This window comes from Dasypus novemcinctus, chromosome 15 (genome assembly GCF_030445035.2).
Source record: "Dasypus novemcinctus isolate mDasNov1 chromosome 15, mDasNov1.1.hap2, whole genome shotgun sequence".
NCBI lineage: Eukaryota > Metazoa > Chordata > Mammalia > Cingulata > Dasypodidae > Dasypus > Dasypus novemcinctus.
Genome location: NC_080687.1, coordinates 13,399,595 through 13,427,113, shown reverse-complemented (window position 1 = coordinate 13,427,113; position 27,519 = coordinate 13,399,595). Strand labels below are relative to the sequence as shown.

The following is a 27,519-nucleotide window of genomic DNA, read 5'->3' as shown; positions in this document are numbered from 1 at the left end:
TAGCTCCTAAGGCTCCTAAAATGCCATATCAGATAGAATGGAATTTATTAGAAGGGAGCTGTAGAAGGCAGGCAGGAAAATCCATGTGCTGAGATCATGGGAGATTTGGGTGGTAGAAGACAGGCATGCACTTCTTGTTGGAACAGTGCACGGTGCTCTGACAGGTGGGAGGGCAGTGACGTGGAGAGCAGGTTAGGGAGTGGGGAAGGTATTGGACTCGTTGAAGTATAAGGTGAGTAAAAGGAAATGAGAAAGAGACAGCCTTGGACTCCCTGATAGGGTTTAATATGGGTATTTTTTTCACGGTCTTCAGCCTATGTTTGGATTCACACACTGTCTCTTCTGTGCTATAGAAAAGAATGTGAAAGAGCTACTTCAATAATTGCAGAGAAGGTAGAAACACCAGTGTCCAGGGGTAGTGGAAGAGAGATGATGGAGACTCAGGTTCAGAGATTCTGGAAGGAGCACTGTGGTCTGGTGTAAATGCTAGAGAGATAGGGAGAGAAAGGAGGAGAGAGGGGGTGGAATAGAAAGTAACATGGTAAGTGCTATCTTCAGAGAAGGTCAGCCATCAATGATGGCAAGAAGTCAGGAGTTTTTTGAAGTTTCAGATGGATGGAAGACTTCTTGGGATAGCTCAGGGAGTCTGTAGGACATAGTTAGATAGGGTAATAAGGCACAGGTAGTTCTTTTTTTTTTTAAAGATTTATTTTTAAAATTTATTCCTCCCCTCCAGGTGTCTGCTCTTTGTGTCCATTCGCTGTGTGTTCTTCTGTATCCACTTGCATTCTTGTCAGTGGCACCGGGAACCTGTGTCTTTTTTTTGTTGCATCATCTTGCTGCGTCGCTCTCCGTGTGTGCGGTGCCACTCCTGGGCAGGCTGCACTTTCTTTCACACTGGGCAGCTCTCCTTATGGGGCTCACTCCTTGCACGTGGGGCTCCCCTACATGGGGGAGACCCCTGCATGACATGGCACTTCTTGTGCCCATCAGCACTGCATGTGGGTCAGCTCACCACAGAGGTCAGGAGGCCCTGGGTTTCAACCTCAGACATCCCATGTGGTAGGCGGACTTCTGTTCCTTGAGCCAAGTCTGCTTCCCGACAGGTAGTTCTTGATGTCAAAAACTTGGCCTTCAGTTTTCCATCCTTAGCACCTACAGAGTGCTCGATGTTCAGTAAACATTTGTGGCCTGTGTGGGTCAGGTGGGGGCTCACCAAGCTAAAGGTAGGTGTAAGGTGCTAAAGAGATTTATTCCCAGTGTGGTTATTGCAACAATGAGTGGAAGAGGCTGGGGAGAATTGTAGAGGTATTTAGTGACTTGGCCAGTGGCAGGTGGAGGACGTGGCCAGTAGTATTGTTGAGTTTATGAAATTAAAAGCCCCACTGGGGAGGTACTGAATTTATTGAATTACCTAGATCCAAGGTGCCAAAATAAAGTCTGCTGGTTCAGCTCCTGGCACCTCCCTCTCGGTCCTGCTCTGGCATGGAAGGCAGGCCCTGGGGGTGGGGTCCTTCAGAGGCAGTAATCAAAGAGAGGAGAGGGCCACTGTAGGCAGCTGAGGAAGGAGGCTTGCTTTCAGTACGCATTTTCTGCAGCACCTTGGTATAAGAAATGCACTTTGGGATGATAACTTTGGCAGCACCGGGGCTGTGGAGTTTTGAATTTGAAATCAGACTTGGTGTGGAATTGCAGCTCTGCCCCTTACATACTCTGTGACTTTGGACAAGTCAATGAAACCCCGAGGCCCTTTCTTCTTCCTAACAGGAGAGTTACTGCACGCTGTTGAAAGGATGAAAAGAGGTGCATGCAGAAGCATTTTATAAACTCTCACATGCTATAAAACTGCAAGAAGCTATTTGTAAGTTGCACTGCAGTGAGCAGAGAGTTCCAGCAAGGTGGTCTTGTCCAGTAATCACCATGAGCTAATGAGAATATGACTCAAGGCTATGGTCATGGAACGAATAGAGAGGCAACAGATGGACATTTTCTAGTTAGAGTTTGAAATTTTCACCTGGAAGCCAATTTTAAGCAAGTGAGAGGAGGCAATGGGATGAGAGAGAAGGAAGAGCTGAAAAAGATACCAGAATTCTGCATTTGAATACTGGGAGAAAGGTGGTCAGCTTAACTGAGACAGAATGGACAGGGAAAGAACTGACATCAGGTGATGCCCTTTTTGGGGACCTACTGATTCCAGATACCACTGAACATCATGATAGAAAATGGGAAGAAGAAATGTTGGTTCCAAGCACAGAGGAAGCATTGAGGCTTGGATTGGAGCCACGCACTTAGAAGCAGTGTTTTGGAATAGAATGCTTTTCCCAAGGAAGAACAACAGCAGGAGGGGAAGGCCAGAGTCAGGCTCTGGGGCAGATTATGAGGTTTCACTTCTCCTGGTGTTAGGTACCCCTTGATGCTTCCCTAGTTTCCTAACCTACCTTTATCGTGACACTCACCATGCTTATCCCTGGACATTTACTTATCCATATTCCTGACACACTTGAAATTCTGGGAGGGTAGAGATTGCATTAATTTTCTTTACCATTGAAAGATGAACATAAGCACTCAGTAAATATATGTAGGAAAGAATAAATGAATGAATGTTTTGAAACAGTAGTAACAGTAGTGGTCATGGTAAAGGTGACTCAGGAGAGGACTGTGTCAAGGCTACCGTTTTAGTTTCTTAGGCCAGAAAGCAAAGACCATAAAATGGTTCAGCTTAAACAATGGGAATTTGTTCACTCATGGTTAGAGTACAGGAAAAAGTCCAAGTCAAGGCATCAAGAAGGTGATGGCTTCTTCCCAAAGACTGGCTTCTGGCCATCCTGAGCTCCTCTGTCACATGGCAAAATGCTTGGCAGCATCTACTGGTCTCTCCCTTCTCTTCCTGGTTTTGTTGATTTCAGTTCTCTCTCTCTTTCTCTCTCTCTTCATTTAACTTATAAAGGAATCTAGTGATAGGTCTAAGACTCATCCTGAATGAGGTGGGCCATACCTTAAGTGAGGTCGCCTCATCAAAAGGCCCTACTTTCAATGGGTTCACACTCTCAGGAATGGATTAACTTTAAGAATATGTTCTTCTGGGGTGCATACAGCTCCAGACTACCACAAATACCATCCTGGACCTATTCTAGGTCTGGTGTATTAAGATGGGATCAGTCGACAATGTTAGTGCCTTTCACCTCTGATGCTCAATAAGTGAGATTGTGAGTTGAGAACATAGGCTGTTGATTGTAGATTGGGTAAAAGTAGAACTAAGGGGAAGTCAAGGGGCTGAGGACCACATGGGTATCCTAAAGTCCAGGGTGGGTGGGAAGGTAAAGCCTAGGAAGGACTCACTAGATACAGAGTGGCCGATATGGCAGGCTCTGTTGAATGGGTGGGAGAGATTGAGTCATAGGGGCAGTTCATGCTTTAGGTTCTTGGCTATGATTGTGCCTAATGGGTGGCTACAGAAGGGAAAATGAAGGTCATTGAGACCAAGGTGTTTTGTGTCATTGATACTGGTACTGAAGGGACAGAGAACAGATAAGGGGAGTGTTTGGTAGGCTCCCAAGCTAACTAATCAAGTAATCGTAATGTTCTCTGCACCTCAGGTTCCTTGGAAGCCAAGTGAGGGCTTCAGCCATTGCCAGGAAGGTGCCTTCTGTGTTCATAGTTCTATTTATCTTAGCGGTCCAGGCCTAAGAGTTCCTAGCATTTGGTTGTGCTTGATATGTAATACATGGTTTCTTTTGGAGAAAATAGGGGCTCTGTGTATCTGTAGAGGACTGAGGTCTTCAGCTGAAATCGTTTGATGTGCCCCCCACGCTCTGCCAAAATTCTCATCACAGAAAACTAAATCAAACAGTATACCTCAGTACATTTTTCTAAAGAAAGGAAAACAACCAGTACTGAAGTGATTAATTCCTTTTGCATGGCCCTCCAGGAAGGGATTGCTTTCTGGAGAAGACAGTCCTTGAAAGCTGAGCAACTCTTTGGGGGATGGGGGTGGGGGTAGGGAATCAGCGTCCAAGAACCTGGCCTTGACTCTATCGAGGACGTGGCGAGCGGCAAAATGTCCTACAGGATTAATTGCTCTTCTCTCCTGTGCTTCCCCACAGCTCGACTCTGATGAAAAGAAATGTCTTTAATTTGTTATTCAAGAGCTCCTGTGTTGGAAAATGAATTTGGGAGTAGTGCTGAAGTTTTAGAAGATTTTTTTTTCCCATACTTGGTTGCAGAATTAAATGTTTGTATACCCCTCACTTAAGTGTTTGCTTTCATTTTTCCCACACTCATAATTCTTCAAGAGGTTGACACCTTATAATTTTGGGTGACAGCACACCCTGTCTGTTTTTCTCCATTCCTGACCACCATGTTGCTGAGAGCCAAGGTTCCTCTTGCAGAACCCATTGCGGGGGACATATGTTAGCAAGGAGCTCTTCATTGTGGTTTTCAGCATAGTTTTCATAGAACGGCAGTTTGCTCCAAGTGTAAAAAGAGAAATGGAGCCAATATAAGCTTGTGGGCAGGTTTGTTTCCCCTTCTTTTAGATAGGAATATTTAATTTTTTTCTCTTTTTCCCTCCCTTTCAAATCCCTTCAAGATAAAACAAAAAACTCTTTGAAAACATTTCAGAATGATGTATTCAGTGAAGCTGTGTGAGAATAGTTATCTAAGAAGCTGACAAAAAGTCACTGGTTTGTTCCATTCCTGTGGACCTTTTAAAATAGAAGAGAATGGAGGAAGGCTCTGGGCCAGCTGCTTTGGCTGTGGTCTGGTCTACCTGTAGCCAACCGTAAGCAGGTCCACAGGAACACTAGTGCATGGCTCATGTGTGGAAGAAAATGAGTCCAAAAGACACAAAATGACTGCAGATCAGCTTCCCACTTGCACTAAGTGTGTAACCAGAGCTAAAGAAAAGCAAAATTAGAACAAATTGTGGTCGCCATCCTTTGTAACTTAGACTCTTTATTAAAGTGTCACCAAGTGCCATATAGATTTGGGGAAGAGAGTGGTCTTATTAGCTGTATTCCATTTCCAAGGTCATCACCCTCTTTCTACCCAGTCTTCCACTTTTACTTGCGGATTCCTGTTGTGAATTGGATCCCACCTCCACTCTTCTCTCCAAACACCTTGGACTTCTAAGCAATGGTAATCGGGAATAAAATCCTTTCCCATCACCCGGGACCCAGTCACCTTTCAGACTGAAAGCAGGAGCAGCCTGGCACGCTCCCTGGCAGTTGTTTTCTTAGGTGTGCCATTGCTTTAGTTGACTGCCCTTCTCTGCATCTCTCCTGAGAACTCTTAAACTCAGACCAGAGCGATTTTCCACACCTTTACTGCTGGTGATTGTCCCCTGACGGGCACCCTCTGAGTGTGCCTCTCTGCTCATTTTTGTTAGGGAGCAGTCAGAGAGGGTGAGCCTCCACGGCTGGCTGACTGAGTTACACCCTGAGGAACGTGCCACCCGCTCCTCAGCTGTAGCTCGTCTTTCTCCAAAGTTCTTGTACTGCAAGTCGGGTGCTGAGGGTCCAGATGTGGGGATCAGCTTACAAGAACATTAAAGCTTTCCCTCCCCAGTCAATGGGTGCATTACTTTTGGCCTGTGAGGTTGTGCTCTTGGGGCTTGGAGCTCGGGGCTGCCTTAGGTTCAGGCCAGTTCCCTTCTGCTTGGTTCCACATCTACTTACAGCTTTCTTTTACACCTAATCATCTTGATTTAGATTTTAAAGAAGGAATTCTACATGCAATTAGAAAGAGACTGTGGCAGTTTGCCATAAAAAGCAGAAAGCACCGATCAAGTAAAGCACAAACCAAAGAGCAAACATTAAATTGCTCCCTAGATACAGCCCCTAAGAGGACATAAATAGAGAGCAAAAGATCATAAACAGAGGTGTGACTTGCTAGTATTAAAAACATGCGTCACTTTTAGAAATTGTGTCTAAGATGAAATAGGCTAGGAAAGAAATTAGGAAGGAGGCGCGGGGTTCACACATTGCCCTTCCAGCTGCTCCAGGGTTGGGGGTCTGGCTGGGGGGTGGCAGGCACACTGGGTCCTCTCCCTCCCTGTGGTCTCTGTTGGCTGCGGCTGTGGTTTGGGCCCACAAGATTCTTAAATGGCTTGATTTGGTAGAAGAATATGCTTCTCCTGGGTTTCGTGTGTACCTTTGTGCATGTGTTAGAACAGCCATGAGTTTCCTCATTGCTTCAGCCTGCACATGTTTATTTTATTCTTGTCGTGAGGGCCCTGCAATGACTGTTTGTAGGTATGAGTTCTCATCTCAGCCGAAGAGCCTAGTCTTCATGGCTTTCCTCTGACCAGCAGGGAGGGTGATATGGAATTCCAGATGATGGTTGCTATGAAAGCATATTAAAGGGTTTGTTCAGAGTTTTTGTGTTTTTTTAGTGCTGTATGAATCATTATTTCTGTTTTTTCTTATGAGTCTCTTGATCATATTTGATTTTTATGGCAAATGCTTAGTCAGTGGGCCACATTTAGCTTCAGTGGCTCTTTGTAGATAGCTCTGTGCTTTTTATGATTAGGTTTTGAATATCTTTCTGTGGAGTAGCTAATTCAAGCCTGCCACAGACCCCACCACTCCCTAAAGTTCAGTCATACCTTTTTTTTTACCCATCTGGTGCCCCCAAAGTCATTTATTTACATGGAACCGAAAGAACATTTCAAATTTCTCTCCCACAGAGAAGCAAATAGGTAGTAAGGTAGATTTCTATTTTTATTTATTTTTCCAAAAGTCTTCTGATGATGATTTATAATCCACAGTGAAATGCTCAAAAGGCCTGAGAGTAAACAACATTGCTAAGGAATGGAATAAGAAGGTTTAAAGCCAGGATAATACATTAACTGGCTAATGAGTCCTTGAATCTGTGAGATCGACTGTGTGTGGCAGAAAGGAAAGCTTGAATGTTTCAGATATACTGAGCAAACAGTTCTGATAGTTAATGGTTCTGGTTTTTAACCTTTTTCAGTCTTGCTGGAAACATTTTTGCTCCCAGATTTCCCTTATTCCCCCAAATGTTGCTAAATGAACACTGGCCATGGAAATCTCTGAAAAGTCTTCTCTATTTGCATACTTATCTTACTTGCCTCATTGAAAGTGCTGATCGAGAGACAAACTGAAGGCAGAGATGGGCCACATCGATACTATGTGAGCTCTGCTATGTGGTCATGGACATTCTCCTGCAAAGAGCATCTCAAGTTCGTCCACTGTTGTGAATGAAAATAATCAGTTGGTGAAAGCATAGAATTAGAAACCTCTTGGTATATTTATTTCTGTGTCTCAAGAATTCTGATTTAAAGCAGACTTTATTTCAAGTTATGTGAACAGTAGGTCGTTCAGGAGTCTCTGATGAATCAATGTTTTCTTCCCTCCTCTGCAAGAAAATCTATTTAAAGCAAAGGTCAAATCTGTGCTGGATTTAGAGCCTATTAAATGTGAGTCTGGGAGAACAGAGCCTGTCTCTCTTTTTACCCTCTACATAGTTTCAAGCACTGGGGGACACTTTGGTCTTCTGCAAATCATCATTTTCCCCAAATATTTCTGGTGTTTGTTAATTTTTTTTTGTTCTGGAGGATGGACTGTAATCTGTAGCATACATCTAGTGCATTTGAACTTGGAGAGCCTTTGGGTTTATTAAATTTAGGAAAATTTAAGCTTAAAAAAAAAAGTTGTCCGTGAATGATTTATGAGGCTTTGTATGAATATCTGAGAAGGATATAGAAATGCGTATTCTACCTCGGTTAGCATGCTCAGAACTTGAACTCCTCATGACCACCACCCTCCCATCCCTCTCTCGGTCCTTCTCATCTCCATGAAACTTATCAAGCTGTTGTTCAAATTAACCCCTGCAACATCTTCTTCCCATGGCCTTCATATTTATTTACCAAACTCTGTGCTTTCCACTCCTGAAGGGTCTTCAGTCCTCACACTTCCTTATTCCAGATCTTCTTCTCTACGTGGATATTGGCAGGCTCTCCAGACTCGTCTCCCTGCTTTCCACCACCGCTGTCTCTAAATCATCCTTTCACGCAATAAATACGTGAATATATTCTACGGGCCAGGCTCTGTCCTGGGTTCTGAAGATACAAACGAGGCAGTCAAAAACCCTCTGACCTCAAAGAGCTTACCTTCTAGTAGAGACGGCAGACAGTAAGCAAAATCCGTAAGTAAAAAAAGATGCTGTATGTTTAATGTGGTAAATGCCCTGAGAAAAATACACCAAGAACGGAAAGTGGCTTAGTTTTGCCCAAGCTGCTGCAAATACCATGCAGTAGGTTTGGGCTTATACAGTGGAAGTGTCTTGGCTCACCGTTTTGAGGCTGGGAGACGTCCAAAATCAAGGCGTCAGCCAGGCAGAGCTTTCTCCTCCAAGTCTGTCACCTCCTGGCCCTGGCTGCCCCCCGAGATCCTTGGGGTCCCTTCCTTGGCTTGTAGCCCCGCCTCGCCTCACGTGGCGACGTCCTTTTCTTTCTCTCCAGTTGTTTCCTGCGACTTCTCTGACCCTGCCTTGTGGTTCCTCTACTTACAAGGCCTCGTAATTCAGATAAGCCACACCTTGTGTTAAAATAACCTTTTCAAGGAGTCCTGGGTACCATGGGTTCATACCTGCAGGAATGGATCAAGAACGCATCTAGATGGGGGTATGCTAGTTCGTCTACCTTAGGAAGTAAGGAGTGTGGGCAGGCGTTGTGATTTTAAATGGGGCTGCTCAGGAGGGTCTCCCGGAGAAAGTGATGTTTGTTTAAAGACCTCGAGGATGGGAGTGAGACACATGGGACTCTGGGAGAAGGGGCAGAAGTGAGCAGCCCGAGGTGTTGGAGGAACAGCAGGAAGCGACTGGGACCCTGGTGAGAGGTGAGCTAGAGGGGGCCAGGCTTCCCAGGCTGGCCTGGGCTTGGACCCGGACAGAACAGAAGCCTTTGGGAGCCTTTGAACAGAGTGGTAGGATCTGGCTTTCATGTAAACAGGATCCCTCTTCACGTTGCAAACAACATAGGGGAGCAAGGGCAGAAGCCAGACACAGTTTAGGAGGCTGCTCTGATGGTAGAGGAGGGATGTGGTGAGAGTCGGTCAGGTTCTGGGTGTGTTTTGGAGGTATAGATGACAATTGACCATGTGGGGCGTGAGAGAGATGAAGAACGACCCGGATACTTTTGGCTTGAGTGCCTGGAAAGATGAGCTGTCAGTAACTGAGCTGGAGAGGGCCATTCACTGCCGTATCCCCCTCGTCGTGTTCCAGGGAAAAATGGGCTTGGGAAGGCGGCCATCAAGAGTCCACATTCGCGATGCCTCGGGAGACAGCCCAGGAGATAGCGAGTTAGGGAGTTGGATATTTCAGTCCGGGGTTCAAAGAACAGGTTCTACCTGGAGATAGAAATTTGAGTCATTGTCACAGAGTTGATCATAGTAGGCTGGGTGAGATCACCACAGGTCCAGAGAGAAAAGGTCCTTGGGCCGGTCCTCGAAGGTATTTTAAAATAAGTTTGAGAAATTCAGAGTTTTTACCTAAAGATCTTTACCCTCTGCAGTCCCATGTGTGCTGCTGACAGGTGAGGACCATTATCAAGCTGCAGCTCCTTTGCAGATGTTTCCTTTGTAGAGTGCCTTTTGTCCACCCCCACCCCCAATCCCTAGTCGATTGTCCTGTATCTCTCCTTCTTAAAGGTCAATTGTAAACTAATCTCTCTATAGTCCTTACTTACCGCTTGCTCTTTGAAGACAGGATGGTCTCATTCATCTTCATATCCCCTGTAGTTTGAATATCACCTATATGTAACAGGATAGTAGATGTTTGTTAAGTTTGATTTTTTTACAAAAGTGGTTTCTTATATATATATGCAAACTATATATGTAACTTCTTATATATGTAACTTCTCTTCTCTAAAGCATTTTGGGCTTGGGAGCCCAAAAATGTATACACGAAAGAAGCTCTCAGAAGTACACTGGCAGTTACCAGCCCCATCCAATGTGCCATCTATTCAAAGTTGTAAATAGTAAAGCTGACACTTTATTTTTCCCTTTTGAAATGCTAGCCATCTGTAGATTGCATGTGTGCATGTGCTTTGGAGGGAAAGTGAAATCCCTGAAGAAAGTAATTTGAGAGAAGCCTCAGGAAATCTTTATTCCTACGGAGACTTTGTATGTGTTTTTGTTTTTAATCTGGGAGCTTGCATGTTCTGTCAAAACTCTTACTTTAATTTTGGGGATAGAATCTTAGTCAACTAGATGGAATTAAGAATCTGGCACTGTGCCATATTAGAAACAGCCCATGACCATCCCAGAGAGAACTTGGGTAGAGTCCTTAGGAAATCCAATTTTGGACTAGTTGTGTCCCATTGGAAATCAAAGAACACAGTGTTCACAGAGATGAGAAGTGTGGCCCATGCCTGCAGAGGCCAGTGTACATGCTAAGTAGATCTGTGTACAAGAAATAGCAACATATGACTGCCCCTCCCCCCAGCCTTGGTAATTTTGATCCCCAGGTTTCAAAGAGAGGTGGATGTAAAGAAACATAATAGTCCACACCCAAGAACCAATGATAATTGCTATCTTAGTGTGTGGGGGGTGGTAATGATAGGGATTGGGAGTCACGTGACAAGCTCTCCAGCATGTATGTTATGCAGCTATAGCTGACTGTTGCTTTGCAGGAACATCAGCTCAGGGTTCTGAGAAAGTTTTCAAGAAAAACTGGATTTCAGAGTTTTCAAGTGAAGTCTCCCAGCTTTTAAATTTTGGCTTTTTAATAAAACAGGATGAATAATTGACCTCCAGTCAACCTGTTCATTTTTTTCTTGGCCACTCAAATCAACTAGGAAGCTTTGTCACATAAGCATAAACTGTTGCACGTCTGCTTTTAAGTCAATGCATGTTTCAGTCTTCCTGTCCAAGACCCCTGCTGTTCCCTAATGTTCGGAGGTCCCCCTCCCCCCTAAAACCTTACTTTATTTTCCTTCCTGGTACTTACACCACTGATATTCTCAAGATCTCTTCCCTCACTAATGTGTAAGCTCCTGAAAGCAGAGACTTTGTACTTGTTTCGTTGTTTATCACTGCTCTGTCCTCACCATTAGCAATCCACGAATTGTACTGAATGTATTAAATGTTGAATGTGTGAGTATCCACCACGCTAACGTCTCAGATACTCTTTAAAATTTTAGTGTAAGGCTATTTTCTCAGGACTGAGGCTGTGATAGACAGAAGGGTATAGGCTGAGCAGAGAGAAGCCAGGTGTGCCCAGAACACAGTGAACGGATTGTTCCGGCAGGGTCAGCCGTTCAGGAAGCAGCCGATATTTCCCAAATAAGATGGCAAGCATTTTTTCAGCATCTGCTGTATGCCGAGTGATTTGTTTGTTTACTTTTCTCACTCAGGGGCAGTGGTGAGGAAACGACCCCAGTGCTTTCTTTTTCTGTTCTTCACCCAACACAAGCAATTGCCTCCAGAGATTGTCAGAAGTTTGCAGACATTAAAATGGGCATCACGGTCTGGGTGACTCCCAGGCTGTCGTCCTGCCTGGCACTGTCCCCTGAGCAGCGAGGGAGGGGTGGGGGTAGAGCAGGGCTGGAAGAGGCTCATCCAATTCTCACCACGGTCTCCCAGGAAGCACGAGGTTGACATCTGTACAGGAAGGTCAGGTTGCGCAAAGATGTTGCTTTCTAAACTGACGAGCCAACTCTCCCTCCACAAAGTCAAAATCCTCTGATCCCTGCTCACACTCTACCCAGCCCTCCCCCAACTCTTCCTCTATTCCTTTTCCCAGTGAATGGCAGCATTTATCCACCTGGCTGGAAACCTGAGCTCATCCTCATTTCCTCATTGCCCCTCTGCCGTTCACCCACAGACTCTATTCTTTTTCTTAATGATGTTTCTTGGTTTTGCCATACTGTTGGTGGCGATGGTCCTCACTTGAAATGTGAGTCTGTTATTTTCACACGTGAAAGCCTCTGCTGGCTCCCAGTAGGCTCTGGGAGAAGTCTGAGGGCTTCACCCTCCAGCATCTTGCTAACACAAGCCCGTGGTCCACCAGCGCCGTACAGGCCTCTGATCCTTGTTGCTGGATGCCAGATGTACAGTGATCTTCTGTTACTCCGTGCCTTTGTCTGCATTGCTCCTTCTATCTGAGACTCCCTAGCCTCCAGAATCTCATGCACATAACAAGCCCTGAGGGAAGCGGACTTGGCCCAGTGGTTAGGGCGTCCGTCTACCACATGGGAGGTCCACGGTTCAAACCCCGGTCCTCCTTGACCCGTGTGGAGCTGGCCCATGTGCAGTGCTGCTGCATGCAAGGAGTGCCATGCCACCCAGAGGTGTCCCCCGCGTAGGGGAGCCCCATGCGCAAGGAGTGCGCCCCGTCAGGAGAGCCACCCAGCGTGAAAGAAAGTGTAGCCTGCCGAGGAATGGTGCCGCACACACAGAGAGCTGACACAACAAGATGACGCAACCAAAAGAAACACAGATTCCCATGCCGCTGACAACAACAGAAGCGGACAAAGAAGACGACGCAGCAAATAGACACAGAGAACAGACAACCGGGGTGGGGGGTGGGTGGGAAGGGGAGATAAACAAATAAATAAATCAATCTTTAAAAAACAAAACAAACCCTGAAAGGCTAAAGGCTAATGAGAAGATTGTCTTCCTCCTCTGTATTTCCAGTAAACATCTATCTCCATGACCTTGAAATCCTTGACAGACAGTATGGAGAAGGGTGAGAACTGTCCTAGCCGGCCCCAAAGCCACCCTCACCCCATCTTAATGGCTGGTTAGGATTCTGCCCCATTGGAGGAGCTTTCAGGTCAGGGTGAGTGTGTCAGGGGAAGAGGAGCTTTCCTCCCGGCTCTATCCTTGGGATGGAGGCCATGCAGCGGAAATAAGAATTGCCTATACTCTTTGCCTATATATTTGGCTTTATTATTTTTTAAGTTGTCTGTGGAGTATGCCACCATGTACTCCTTTACTGTAGATTGTCATTTAGGAAGTATTTCAGATGTCGCAACAGTATTCCACTTTAAACATGAGCTGTTTTCCTAATACAGCACAGGACTTGTACACAGCTGTTCCTTCTTCTCACTTCACTCTCTCTGGCCTCCCACCCCCGCGCAGTCAAGGAAAATTGACACGGTACCAGTTCCCCTTGGCGGGTACTTAGGTCTGCTGTGGCCTCCTAGACAGTTGCGGGCAGCCTGCGCCCAGCCCTCCTGCCCCACCCCTCCTGCTTCAGAGGGCGCTGGCCATGAACCCAAGGGCCCTTCATGTGGCTGCATTTTCCTGTGCCTGTTTGTACAGCCAGCAGTGGCCACTCGTGCTTCAGAATATTTATGTATATATATGTATGTATATATATACATGTTTTTTAAAAATCTCCTCCTTTGACTGTTTCTCATTCAGAAATTTCACTGTTTTTGTTGCTGCTTGCACAAGTGTGAGCACAGCCTGTGTGCTTTATAATTCCTCTAAGAGCCAAGGAGACCTTAGAAGTAGTAAGTGCAGTGACTGTATCTTTGAATTTTTTAAATTTAAATATTTAAGTCCCCCATAAATAGTTAAGCTAAGATTATGATCTTCATTTTCTCACCTGACAGGGGTAACGTTGGATCAAAAAATCAGCATGATTTTTAGGAAACTGGTTTTATCAGAAAGCAAATAAGTAGTTTAAGAATTGAAATGACTTTGTGTTACTTATGACATAATAGATCTTCGCATTTGTCATTGTCAGTCAAATACAGATCTTTTGTTTGCCATTGATATTTTTTCTCTTTGTATGGAATTAATAGTGCTGTCTTCCCTGGCAGACTTATTCACATATTTCACTAAAAATACTTTCTCTACAAACTTCCTTGTCTATAAATTAATTTCTGCGGTGTTTTTTAAAATTTATATATTGAGTCACCACTGTGTTTGGTTTGGGAACTTTATTTTATTTTATTTTATTTTTGAAGATTTATTTTTTATTTATTTCTCCCCGCCAGTTGTCTGCTCTCTGTGTCCATTCGCTGTGTGTTCTTCTATGACTGCTTCTATTCTTATCAGTGGGCCCAGGAATCTGTGTTTCTTCTTGTTGTGTCATCTTGTTGTGTCAGCTCTCCCTTTGTGCGGCGCCATTCTTGGACAGGCTGCACTTTCTTTCACACTGGGCAGCTCTCCTTACAGGGTACACTCCTTGCGCGTGGGGTTCTCCTATGCGAGGACACCCCTGCGTTGCACGGCACTCCTTGTGCGCATCAGCACTGCGCATGGGCCAGCTCCACATGGGTCAGGAGGCCCTGGGTTTGAACCGTGGACCTCCCATGTGGTAGGCGGACGCCCTATCTACTGGACCAAGTCTGCTTCCCAGGAACTTTATAATTTCTCTAAGAATCTAGGAGACTTCAGAAATACTAAGTGCAATGGCTTTATCACTTAAATATTAAAGTTAAAAATTGAAATCCCCCAAGGTCAGGAAATTAAGCTAAGATTATGTTAATAGTAAAATTGTTCCTAGTTAGTGTGATATTAAATGTGTCAGTGATTCATTGTGACCTCAAAGTATACAGTGACTTCCAGAGATTCAGTCTGGGCAAGTGTGACATGCAACTGTTCAATGGAATTTTGGAGGTCATTTTACAAATAGCTGAGTGATTGCTTATAAATGCTGATTTTACATTCTTCTTACAGGAGAGCCTCACTTTGAAATAATATTAATAGAGAAAGATTTATCTACTTTCAGACGAATTCAGCATTTTAAAAAATCAGATGTGTTCTAAAAACAAAGAGGGGCTCACATTTAAGGTTCAAGTAGCAAATGTCATTTTTTTTCTTTTTATTCCATTAACATTTGATGTAATTATTGATATGGTAAAAGTTGGGTCCATCATTTTACTATTTGTTCTGTTTATCCCCCTGGTTTCTTGTTCCTATGTTCCTTCTTTTCTGCCTTCTTGTTTTTCCTTAAACTTTTTAATTAAAAATAATTTCAAACTTTCAGGGCACTTGCAAAAGTAGTGCAAAAACAATATGGAGAACTCCAGCATACCCTTCTCCCAGAAATCCAGATCCACTAATTTAACATATTGCCACATTTAGCAAATGTTTTTTGAAACGTATACATTTATTTTTGAGATCTTATTATACACAGCTATCAAGAATATACTTGCTTAGTGTTTCACAGGATGCCTAAGGCTAAAAATAGAGCCCAGTTTTCAGAAGAAAATAAATTAAGCCTGTTAGGTTTGGTATTCAGTATCCTTCGATAAATTAAAAAAAGAAAGTACATATTTGCAGAGATGTTAAATCTCAATGATCTTAGCTCTGATACCACTGTTAGTGAAATTTTCTTTCAATAAATAGTGGTGGTTTGATAGTTTTTGAACTTCCTGTACGCTGAAGCCTAAATGAACAAATAGTCTCTTTCTTCTAGAGGGTACTTGGTGATTAACTTGGTGATTAACTTGGTGATTAACAGTGCCTGTCTTATTGCAAACACCCCACTTCCTGAATCTCTTCTCTAATACTGCCTGGGATGCTGTTTATGGAAAGTGTGGAGCTTTTGGAGATATCAGATATAAAAGAAAAGGATTTATCTTGGGTAGTCTGTGCTGCAGAGAAATGCTTAGAAAGGGATCACCAACGTACATGGTTATTATGACCCTGACTGAAAACATTCCCTGGGCACTGCTTGAATTATCCCACTTTCCTTAGCTGTTTGTCCTGCATTCCCAGGAAATAGAAAATCGTTTAGTTCATTAAGCAATAAAAGATGTTCAACATCATCAGACATTTGGGAAATGCAAAGTCACACCACAAGGAGGTCTAGCATTACATACCCACGTGGATGACTAAAGTTAAAGACCTCCATGGAAGTGTGGGAAGGATGTGGAGAAGCTGGGACTCTCCCTCCCTACTGGTGAGACTGAAAAATGGTATAGCCACTTTGGAAACAATTTTGCATTTGCTATGAAGGTAAACATATATGTACTGTGTGTGCTAATTCCATTCTTAAGGATCTATTGAAGAGAAATGAAAATAAATGTCCACATAAAGGCTAGTATGCAAGTATTCATAGCAGAATTATTCATAATATCGCCAAACTGGAAACAAATCAAATGTGCAACAGTTGGAGAGTGGATAAACAAATCATAGTCTATTCATACGTTGGAGTACTAGTCAACAATGACAAGAACCCAAGACTGAGACTGTGAAAAATACTGAATGTATCTCAAAGTACTCTGGTAAGTGAATAAGTCAGACACAAATTACTGTAAACCATGACATCATTTATATGGCATTCTAGAAAAGGCAAAACTCTAAGGACAGAAGTAGATCAGTGGTTGTCAGGGCTTGGTGGTAGAGAGCCAAAATGGCAGGAGACACATTATGAGGTGATAGAAATTTTCTTCATTTTGATTGCGGTGGTGGTTACATGACTGTATATATTTGTCAAAACACCAAATTGTACAGTTAAAATGGACCTACTTTATTATATGTTATTTAATAGCATATACATAAAAGGTGATTTCTCTGTAGAGGTTGATATGTGCAAGTGAAGTTGGAAATTCAGTATATTGGGCTGAAGATAAGAATTTTATATTAGGAAACAGAAATATTTTGTAGGAGGTAAGGTATGGCCAGTGTGTGTCTGTCTGACTGTCAAAAGGAAGCCTGGAGATACCGGACAGGCACCTGGGTGCTTGGGGGCAAGAGAATAAATTATCAAACATTTGCATCCTTCTTTGAGACATTGTTTCATCAGAAATCCTTGAAATAATATACACTAAAACAGATTTTCCTTTTATCTACTTATGAACTTTACTGTGAACTTTACTTATGATCTTCACCTACTTAAGAAGTTTATCTAAAAAGGAATCAGGGAAGCAGATTTGGCTCAACGGATAGGGTGTCCTCCAACCACATGGGAGGTCCAAGGTTGAAACCCTGGGTCTCCTGACCCATGTGATGGGCTGGCCCACTCACAGTGCTGATGCACGCAAGGAGTGTCCTGCCATGCAGGGGTGTCCCCCGCGTAAGGGAGCCCCATGCACAAGGAGTGTGCCCTGTGGGGAGAACCGCCTGGCATGAAAAAAGTGCAGCCGGCCCAGGAAGCAGCAAGATGACGCAACAAAACAAGACACAGATTCTGGGTGCCACTGACCTAAGCAAACACAGCGAATGGACACAGAAAGCAGACAACTTGGGGGGGGGGGGGGAGGCGAGGCGAGGAAGGGGAAAGAAAAAAATAAAAATTAAATCTTTAAAAAAAAAAAAAGGAATCAGCCCTGCCTGTCACAAACAGCTGCCATTAGAGGCCATGTGCAATTATTTTGGTTTGGCCTTGACCTTCTTGGCCCATAATGGATTTGCTACATTTGTACTTTTAAATCTGTTGAATTCCATAAGTGCAAAAGCATGAGTGCATTAGCACTGTTGAAAAAGAGGTGGAATATTTCCTATGAAAAAGATAGTAAAAAAAAAATGAAGTGGTGAAAAAACATTGAATGCAGCTGCCCATGAGCCGAGGCACGAGAATGGCACAGTGGAAGAGAAAAGAGGCATAGGACAGTCTGCAAGGTGCAGACAAATAGACTGATGCAGTGGAAAACAATGTTTTTGAGCACCTGGGCTAGAAGATGAGCATTATTATCAGGTACTCATTAGCCCAAGATGAATGCAGGAGAAAGGGACTTTGCTCTCTGACTTGAAGCCTGAGCTTGGTTTGGTTGAAAGGCTTATAATGAAACTCGAACTGTCCCTGCTTTTGGCATCTTCAGCTCTGAACCCGTTGGAATTTGCAAGACATCAAAGTGAGGGCTGAGGCAGCTGCTGCTATCACAGTGTCTAAGAAATGCCTTACGAGACACTGCCCAGATCTTTGAGGAACAGGGGTGCCTGCCTTGGCAGATTTTAGTTGTTGGAACTATTTATTTTACAAACCACTTCCTGCTGTCGTAAATTGGTAGAATGCATCCGGCTTCTAGAAATTTAACTTTTTCTTTTATTAAACCCCAGATGATTAACAATGGAACCACCTTTCAGATCCTATCAGCTCATAGGCTGAGCTGTTTCTGTACTTGCATGAAGGCGTTCATTCTCCAAATGAACCTTTCATCTTCTGTAGATCAGCAGATGAACCAACATTTCCTGGTATCATGGTAGCACTGTCTACAGTGTTTATTTAATTTTATTATGACAACTGGAAATGCAAAGCCAGGTGCTGATCTTAATGCACGGTTCATCCAACTTAGAAAAAGATGGATATTGTTTGGCATGGCTGAGGAGACGGTCTTTAGTTACAGTCATTCACTTTTGGCTACACAATCACTTATGTTTTTAATTGCTAAGGAAAAGTAAAATTTCACATGTGTGAAAAACTGGAGATATATAGTTTAATAGTAATGCCTGTGAGGCAAATTCTAATGAAAGATTTTGGCATGTGTCTTATCTTTCCGGGAAGGAAAACCTTAGCCCCAACTTCCCACCCACCTCCTAACAGCTAAGTCCACTGTAGCCTTCAGTAATTCGTTTCTTATTAAAATAAGGGACTGCGGTGTAAAGTTTAGCAAATGGGCTAAATAGGTATTAACAGGCCCTGGGAATCCAACCACAATTTGTAACAGCGTTCCTTTGGGAAAATGAATTCTAAGTGCCCAATAAACAACTTACAAATAGTGCATTTGAATCATAGTGCATTTGAGAATAAGGGACTGTTTGTCATAGGAATACCTTCGATTGGTTTGCCTGAGAACTGCTCAGTAGGGACCAATGAATTCTCTTGCATATGTGTGGTGGACCCAGCTAGTCTGGGCTTGATTGGAGATTACTGCTGAGTGGGCACTGAGAGCACAGGTGTGAGAAGCAAAGCTGGAAGCTGGAGACATGTCCAGGGTGGGGCTAGAAAGATGGGAGCAGCAAGTTGTTAGTGGTAGGCTTGTCTTTCTATCTCAGAGGTCAAGAGGCCATCCTGAGCAGATGCAGTGAGGGGAGGACAGATGGAAGATCTGTAAGGAGGGAAGTCAGGAGTAGAAGACGCCAAAGGCAGGAAGGGTAGGGTGTGAGAAATAAGGCTCACAGGCCAGTCATTTTTAAGGCCATGCAAAATGTACTCTTAAGGTTGCATCAGTCACTGAGAGGTCCCTAAATCATCTCCCATATATTACAATGGAATATTTAGAACTGAGGCCCAGAAATGTCAGATCATTTGTGAATTCAGCACATTTATCGAATGCCTGCTCTGTGTTAGCATGACCAGACGTTAGCAAAGGGAGTTCCTGCCTTCATAGAATTTATACATTAGTGTAAATCCAGCCAACCACAAAAATGAGCCCAAATAGGCTAGGAGGGTGATGGTCGTGATATCGAAAATCTGCCTGTAAGGTTAGCTTTTCATTATTTCATCCGTAGTTTGCCAGTATTTGACACCCCGATTCCATTGTAAACTTTATGGGGGCTGAAAACATGAAATATTTATCCAGCATTTTAATTATTGCCATGGAAACATGGTAGGAACTCTGGTAGCACCATCTTGGTTGGTTGATTTTAATGGACTCCTGTAAGTCATGTCACTACTTAATTAAACCCATTTTATATCTGGAAAATAACTCATTAGTGTATTGTCCTCTTTACCAGTGTGTGAGAAAATGCCTTGCTCATGGGATAAAATGTGGAATTGATCTGCTTTCATTGCCATGGCTTGCCTTAATAATGGTTGGTGCTTGGCCCGTGCATGGAGAGGATTGCCACCACAGACCCAGCATTTCCAAGTCCACACAGCCAGCCAAGTGTCCTTCACTTCCATACGCCCCACCTGCCACCCCACGCAGTAGCTGTCTTCCCCCACGCCTGTATCTGCAACTGCAGGTACCATCATGTAGCCACCTTGTAGACAGTCAAAATAAGAGCAGACACGGACTGACGTGATGTGTTAGGCGCTGAGGTGGGGCGTCACTGGTTGGCCCTCACTCAGCCCCCCGCTGCATGGCTGTGAAACATCGTTCCCTCTTGGGGTCCCTGATGCCACAGTGGGCCGCAAGCAGGTGTCTGTCATGATTCAAGTTGACGCTGTTTTCAGCTGGTGTCCGTGGTGTTGCCCCGGCCAGGTGGTCACTGGTTCAGTAAGAGGCACCCAGGAAGGGCCACCTTGTGCCTTACTCTGCCCATCTGCAGCAGTGCCAGCGCCGGCCTCTCCAGTTAAACACTTTTGGGGGCAGTGCTGGGGCAGATGGTGCATGTCTCAGGAACAGCGTTTTCTCAGGCCCCGCATTTCGGCCCCTCAGCTTCCCAGGGCTCAGGCGCGCTCTCGGGACGCTGTGTTCACGCTGCCCAGCGGCGGCCCAGGTGCGGGGTGGACTGCCGTCCCTCAGGCCTCTCCCTGTCCCTCTGGCCTGTGGAGGTGCTGCCACCGCCAAGGCTGGCTGGCCGGCCGGTGGGCCTGCACAAGTACACTGCCACACTGGGATCTCCCTAACTTGGAGAAACACTCAAAGAGGAAGACTTCTTCCCCTACCCAAAGTCAGGGTGCACAGGTGAAGGAAGCATCGTGTTTTCAGCGTGGTTCGTAGAGATTCAGAATAACAAAACTAATTAAGGACAGAAACTTATAATGCTTCCTTCATTTTTTTTCAGTCTTACTAAAAATTGCTTTGACATTTTATTCTTTGAGCATTGTTCTATCAAATTAATCTGTTATTACGTTGGCAAAGAAGGCATTGCCAATGATGGCATTTATTCATGGCAGTATCAGAAATGGGCATTTTCCTTGATTTGGGAAGTTCCTAATGAACAAATAGTGTTAGGAAGGAGGATGGGTGCGTGCATGTGTGTGCGCGCGCACGCCGGGCGTGTGCCAGTCGTGGTGCTGAGTAGTTGACACTGATGAGTTCATCTGTCCTCACAAAAGTCTTCTGCAGTCATTGCTGAAAGTCCTATGATGTAACTATTCTTAGCTCCATTTCACACAGCAGAAAATGGAGGCTTCAGAGGTTAAGTATCTAGCTCAAGGTCAAAGGTAGTAAGCGGAGACCAGGCTATGCCTTACATACAGCCTCCTAATACTGTCAGAAGTCTCTTGCTGAGAATGAAAAGCTGAGCAGTAAGCCAGGAAGTAGCACACGGTTCTCCCTTTGCAACAGTAGCTCATCCTCAATTTAACTAGAAGTAGGGAGATTCCTGCTCATTAAACCTATTTGTTTCTTTAAGATTGCAGTTTAGGCTATCATATGATAACTCATGCAAACATAACTTAATAACCAAGGGACAGTTATCTAGACAGAATAATTTTAGCAGACTTTTGTACTTCATTCCTTAACTTAAACCAGATTTTTTCTTAAATGAGCCAAAAACTGCATTCTCATATTTGAGCCAGTTATCCTAGCCAGTAAGTCATAGACTCACTCTGAAGATCAGAATATCATTTTAATTAAAAATTTAAAGAATAGTTCTTTGCTTTAATGCCACCTGATAAGACATCACATAAAGTATGTATTTAGTCCAGTAGTAATGTTTTAATAGGTATGAGCGTTTTCATGTAATTAGATATTTTCTGTACTACATGAAAATGATCATTTTCTCATCCTGATGGCACATGGAAAGAATGTTTTAATTTTAAGATCTCATCAGAAAATAGAAATGTATCTTTTGTGCTATTTTTTATATCACCTAATATCTTTTGTATGCTTTCAAGATTATCTTGTATTACTATAAACTGAGAAATGTTTGCATTTGCCACTTAAGTTACAGCCATGTTATCAGTTTCCAGAAGCACATGTGGAATTTCCTCTTCTAAGGTCACGAAGAATAATGTGTATGTAGTAGAAAGGGGTGGGGGTGGGGAGGAAGACAGAGTCCTTAGAACCTCAGAAATTAAAGTTCCCGTGGAGAGGAGTCTGGATGCTTTAGATAGGCCTTAGACCTGCAATCGTATAGATTCACTGTAAATAGCAAATGGACCTCATTGTAGGATATTTTCACTCATAAAACAACTTAGAGGGCATTCTAATGAAATTTTAACATACAAATGTACCAAGTTGAACACTTTGTATATTTTACTTATTTTATTTTACTGGGACCTCATGAGTGGGAAGCTGGCACTCAACCACTGAGCTACCCCAGCTCCCCTCTTTGTATATTTTATTTTAGAATTGCTTGTTCTCATTTCAAAGTATTGACTTCTGATATCTGCTTATATGGGTTTTAATATATAAAACACACCCAAAAATATGATTTTCCCCCTTCTCTTGTTTCAGGCCACACGGGCAGCCATTACGCAGCACTGCACTGACCTGGGAATTTTGTTGGGCAAGGAGAATGATGTGGCACTCATCATCGATGGCCACACACTGAAGTACGCGCTCTCCTTTGAAGTCCGGAGAAGCTTCCTGGATCTGGCGCTCTCGTGTAAAGCAGTGATCTGTTGTAGGTAGGCATGTGCAGGCTGTGCCTGATGCTCCTTCTGACATGTGTCTTCTGTGTTCATGTAAAAGAAATCAGTGCTTGGGAATTCCAGCCTTAACATTCTGTATTCTAAGAAAAGACAAAACAAAAGCAATAAATGTATTTTTGCCATATCCCAGATTTTTGCAGAAGGCAGTTAGTGGTGTTTAAGTACTGGTTTTGTTCATTGTTATCCCAGAGAGAGAGAGAGAGTCCCAATGTAGGAGAAATTGGATGTGCCTACCTGGTGTGGGAATGTTATAGGGTCTTCTCTACTTGATTCTTAGCATTGGCTGGCTGAGCTGAGCTTCCAAGGCTCAGGGGGCTTTTATGCATCTTTTCTGAAGTTCAGTAGGCCTTTTCAATCAGCTTTGCTTGGGTCCAGGCTATACCAATTTTTGCCTTAAGGTCAAACCAGAAGTCATTGTTTTTTTCATGAAACCTGGTGGGCTTTTCAGGGCAGAAATTGGTTCATTCCATTGATTACTGGCTACATGGAGATCCATTTCTAATAGAGGCCTGAAATTCAGATCGAATTATAAAGGAAATAAACTATAAGAAAGAGGAGTGGCACCACCCAATTATATGGTAACAACCTAGAAAGTCAGAGGAGAGTTTTCCCTGTCTGAAGGTCCTGTGCTGGAGCATTTAATTGGTTTAAGTGTCTTTTAGATTCCTAACTACATTGGTACTCTTTGGATCCTTCTGTGAATGCTAGCATAGCCTGCTTAGAATAACCAGGTATCACCTTGGCAAGGAGAGCTGGGGTGGCTAGTGGGACGCCCAGAGTGGGCGTTTTATTCTTGTGGTTGTGGTTTTATTCTTGTGGTTGTGGGATGTTCAAGGGCTGAGGAACAAATTCAAATGTGTATATCTTCTTTTGGAGAAATGTCTATTTAAATTGTTTGAATGTTTTAAAATTGAAATATCTTTTTATTTTTAAGTTATTAGAGTTCTATATATATTCTGCTTACAAATACCGTACCAGCTATATGATTTGCAAATATTTTATCCCTTTCAGTGGGGATTGTCTTTTCACTTTCTTAATGTTATTGTTTGTAGCACAACAAAAGTTTTTAATTTTGGTAAAGTCCGTTTTATCTATTTTTTTGTTGTCATTTGTCCCTTGCTCTTTTCTTGTCATATCTAATGGACCCTCTTGTTTTCAGCAATTGAACTGTTCTTTCTTGCCTGGATTCTATCTGGCCACTTTTGATTGTTGACATGCACCTGATAATAAGAGTAGAAAGAGTGGGGTTTACTTCTTTTCTCCTAATTTTCCCTTCGTGGCTAAGTTTGAAGCTGTTAAGTAGGTGTATGCTTGATTTCTGTGAATGCTTCAACTCTGGAGGTTAATCCCCTGCCTCCCAGAGCCAGTGGTGCTGGGGCCTGAGTCACCTCTGCCTGCCCCCAGCCCCACTGGTCAAGAAGCCGTCACCCTGACACACCAGTGAGCAGAAACAAACAGCGGCAGTGGTGACAACAAGAAACAATGTGGGGAAGTCTGGCAAGCTGTAAATCACAGCAAACATGATATAACTTTGCGGTTTGCAAAAGGGAAATCAAAACGAGTAGGTTGAGAGTCCCAGGAGAGAGTCCAGGAATGCCTTTACAGCTCCTTTCTTGCCAGGTGCTTGATGCTAAAGAAAAACATTTTTCTCTCCTTCTTACTTTGGCTGCCTTAAGAGTGCTTTTTGTATCGCACAAGGCGTAGACTTGAAGGCTTCACAGGAAGGAGTTCAAACTGTAATTGGCACAGAAAGAGGAAATTTCAAATTAAATACTGTTACTGTCTACAAAATATGAGCACTAATTGGAAAAAGGAATCTGGGATAGCGTGCTACTCTACTGCTCTAGGAGACGTTTCTTGGCTGGTCTCACACTTAAGATTTTAACGTTTCAAAAAATACAGTTGCACACTTCAAATGTACTTTCTCTTCACTGAGAATTTAAACTGAAGCTAAATTTAATATGCGGCTTCAGATATAAGCTTGACCTTCATTCTCAGTTGTCCTCTTTAAAATGTAATTGCTGTAAAAGTTACCCTTTTCTCTAAGAAGAAAATACATTTTTCTGTGAAATCATGAAGCATTGTATCTTACCAATTTTGATTCAGAGACTGTTAAATTTAGTGTATAAACGAATGAATAACCTTAAACTAAAACAGTATTTTGGGTAGTGAAAAGGAAAAAAAAAATGCAAGAATTGGTTAAATGTTTTACTGAGATTAGAATCAAACAATTTTGGTAACTCTACATTGCTATACCCAAATATTTTCCACGTAGTCATAATCGTAGAAAAGGCATAATGTGGTCAGCAGAACAGTTATGAGTCTGTATTCTACTGCAGCTTGTTGTCGTACTAACAAGGACATTGCCACATTTTTGGTCATTCCATTAAGATTTTTATTGTGGGCTCGTTGTTTACAGAGGACATTCCTAGGTGCTATGGGAGAATGAAGAGGTACGAGACGTAGTCTCAGTCTCATATGTTTTAATCATGGATACCAGAGTACGTTACAGCATTTGTCCTTTCTCTTTGAAATCAGGCCTCCGAGGAAGCTATTCTACCTCAAGTCTCTGGCAACCTTGCCTGGCCATGTTAGCAGAATCGTCTGGTCCTTTCTTGAAGCCTCCTCAGCATCTGGCATTGACGGTCCCTTCTGGAGGGTTCTCTATAGCCTCTTCTGACATCTCTCCCATCTACCTTGTTCTCTCTCTGTACCCTTTATATGTTCCTTTCCTGGCAGCCTCTGAAATGTTGTCTCCCCAAGGTTTTGTCTTTGACTTTTCATACTCTCGGTCCCTATGTGCATTCCACCTCACCTTATGGCCTCAGTCATCTTCCACATTAGTGATTCTTAGCACTAGCTTCACATAGAATCTTCTGGAGAACTTTTTAAAAAAGTTAATCAAAAATTTAAACATAGAATTACCTTATCACCCAGCAGGTCCACTCCTAGGTATTTATCCAAGAGAAATGAAAAGAGAGACTCAAACACACTTGTACACGAGGGTTCATAGTGATTATTATTCACCATAGCTGAAAGGTGGAAGTGGCCATCCACAGAGGAATGGATGAAAAATTGTGGTCTAGCCACACAGTGGAATATTACTAATTCATAAAAAGGAATGCAGTAGTGATACATGCTACAGCATGGTTAACCCTTTAAAACATTGTGCTCAGTGAAAGAAGGCAGGCACAAAACCCCACGTATTATATAATTCCATTTATATGAAATAACAGTCTTCTGACTTTTTTGTCTCAATTAAAGGCATCACTCTCTGCCCAGTTGCCAAACCCTTTGATAACATCAACAGGCATGATTTTATATGTAAGGAACCATGTGTACATGCAAGAGAGAGGGGGACGGCATGAAGAGAGAAAGCTTAAAAGCAAATTATCAGGTTGAGGTCAGAAATACAGTCCCTTAGCTTGTTGATCCTTGAAAAGTTTTATTTTATGAATGAGGAAATAAAGGCCTCTGAAATTACTTAACTTGTCCATGTTCTCAGCACGTAATGGAAGAGCTGGCACTTTATCTTAGATCAGAGTGATACCAGGGTATTTGCTCTTCTGTCATACAGTTGGTCGGGTCAGCTAATTCATAGTCACATGTGTTTATTACTGCTAATAGTCATAATTTCCTACGAAAGTTTTTGCTTTTAACATATATTTTCAAAATGTAGAATTTGTTTAAACCTACTTAGCACAAAGTTTTTTAGGAGTTGTCATTCTCTAAAAGGATAAAAAAAGTAGAAATTATGTAAACCATTCTCAGTTATGCTCATGAAAGAATTCTCTGGTGTCTTTCCCCTGTTTCCTTCTCTTAAAATCACCCTCATTCTTGCTTTCTCATTTTTCTTCCTCCTTTGAAACCCTTTACTTTTGTCAAAATGGAGATAAATTTCATCGGCACAGACTACCGGCGGGGGGGCTGGACTCAGACCTCTTGAGCATGTTCAGAAATATTTAAAGTTTCTGTGGATTGTCAGGAAAAGAGTCATCAAAGAATCATCAGCTCTCCCCATGTGGCGAAGTTGGTCGATGGCCCCACCACAAGTCCCCTGAGCGGACAGGGGATGCGCAAGGGCCCCGGGAGACCTACTTTGTTAGCAGATGTGATTTATGGCTCCGTCATCCATGGGGCAGGAGACGGAGTAGAAGGAAAACAGCCTGGCGGGGATTTCAATTGGATGGACACACTAAGGGCTTCAGAAGACATCATTTGTTTTCTCGGGTGTGTTTAGACGTCAGTCTTTCAGGGTGGACTCAGAGATAAACATTTATAAGCTTACCGTGATACCAGAGAATAAAGATAGTGAAGTGAAGAAGGCAGAGTGGGCACAGTGGGTGTTTTTAGAACCTTTTTTGGTTGTTTTTCTCTTTAAGAGTGATTTATAATTTTTGTGGAAAATATTGGAAAATAAAGATAAGAAGAAAAACAGCCTTCACAATCCCATGAAGTAGAGATTAGCACTATAATCACTTGTGCTTATTAACTCTAGATCTTTTTCTGCGAAAATACTTTTTTATCACAAGAGAGGTTGTACTATTAAAAATATGTTAAGTGAAAAAAGTTATTAACAGTTTCTATGTCAGATATTAATTAGATTTAGAATATAGTTTTTAAAAGCTTAAATGCTTATTAACATCCTGTTATATGAAAACACAACAATTAATCTTTTCTTAGTGTTGGATATACAGGTAGTTGCTGACAAATTTTACTATTGTGAACATCACTGCAAAAAAGATCTTTATAGCTAAATCTTTGCCAAGATATGATGATTTCCATAAAATAATAATAGGTTTCAAGGGCAAGTAACATAGAAACTTATAAATGGGGTTGCCTTCTCCCTATAAGCAAGTGAAGTTATTTGACTTAGAGTAAGCAAGAGAGGCTGGTAGTTCATTCCCATTAGGTAAACGTGTTTTCCCTGTTTATTAAGGATAGCCTATATTCTTAACCCCAGTTAGGGGTTTGTTAACTTCGCTAATGAAGGGGAGCAATTGAGAGATTCTTTTTAGCAGAAGCTAAGAAGAAATCAACACAGGCGGCCCTATCGAACAGGAAAGGCCAGGCTCAATCTTCTCCCCATTTTCTGGACTCTCTTAGGCA

At 42.9% G+C, this 27,519-nt stretch overlaps 1 protein-coding gene across 3 annotated transcripts in view; it reads left to right on the top strand.

The window, feature by feature from the left end:
* Positions 1 to 27,519, top strand: part of LOC101445555 (phospholipid-transporting ATPase IB) — a 675,309-nt gene that overhangs the window by 321,977 nt on the left and 325,813 nt on the right. For all 3 annotated transcript variants that reach the window (XM_058277045.2, XM_071208176.1, XM_058277047.2), the window contains exon 25: positions 22,214 to 22,386. In XM_058277045.2, the coding sequence (XP_058133028.1) occupies positions 22,214 to 22,386 (173 nt within the window). The remainder of the gene's footprint in view (positions 1 to 22,213; positions 22,387 to 27,519) is intronic.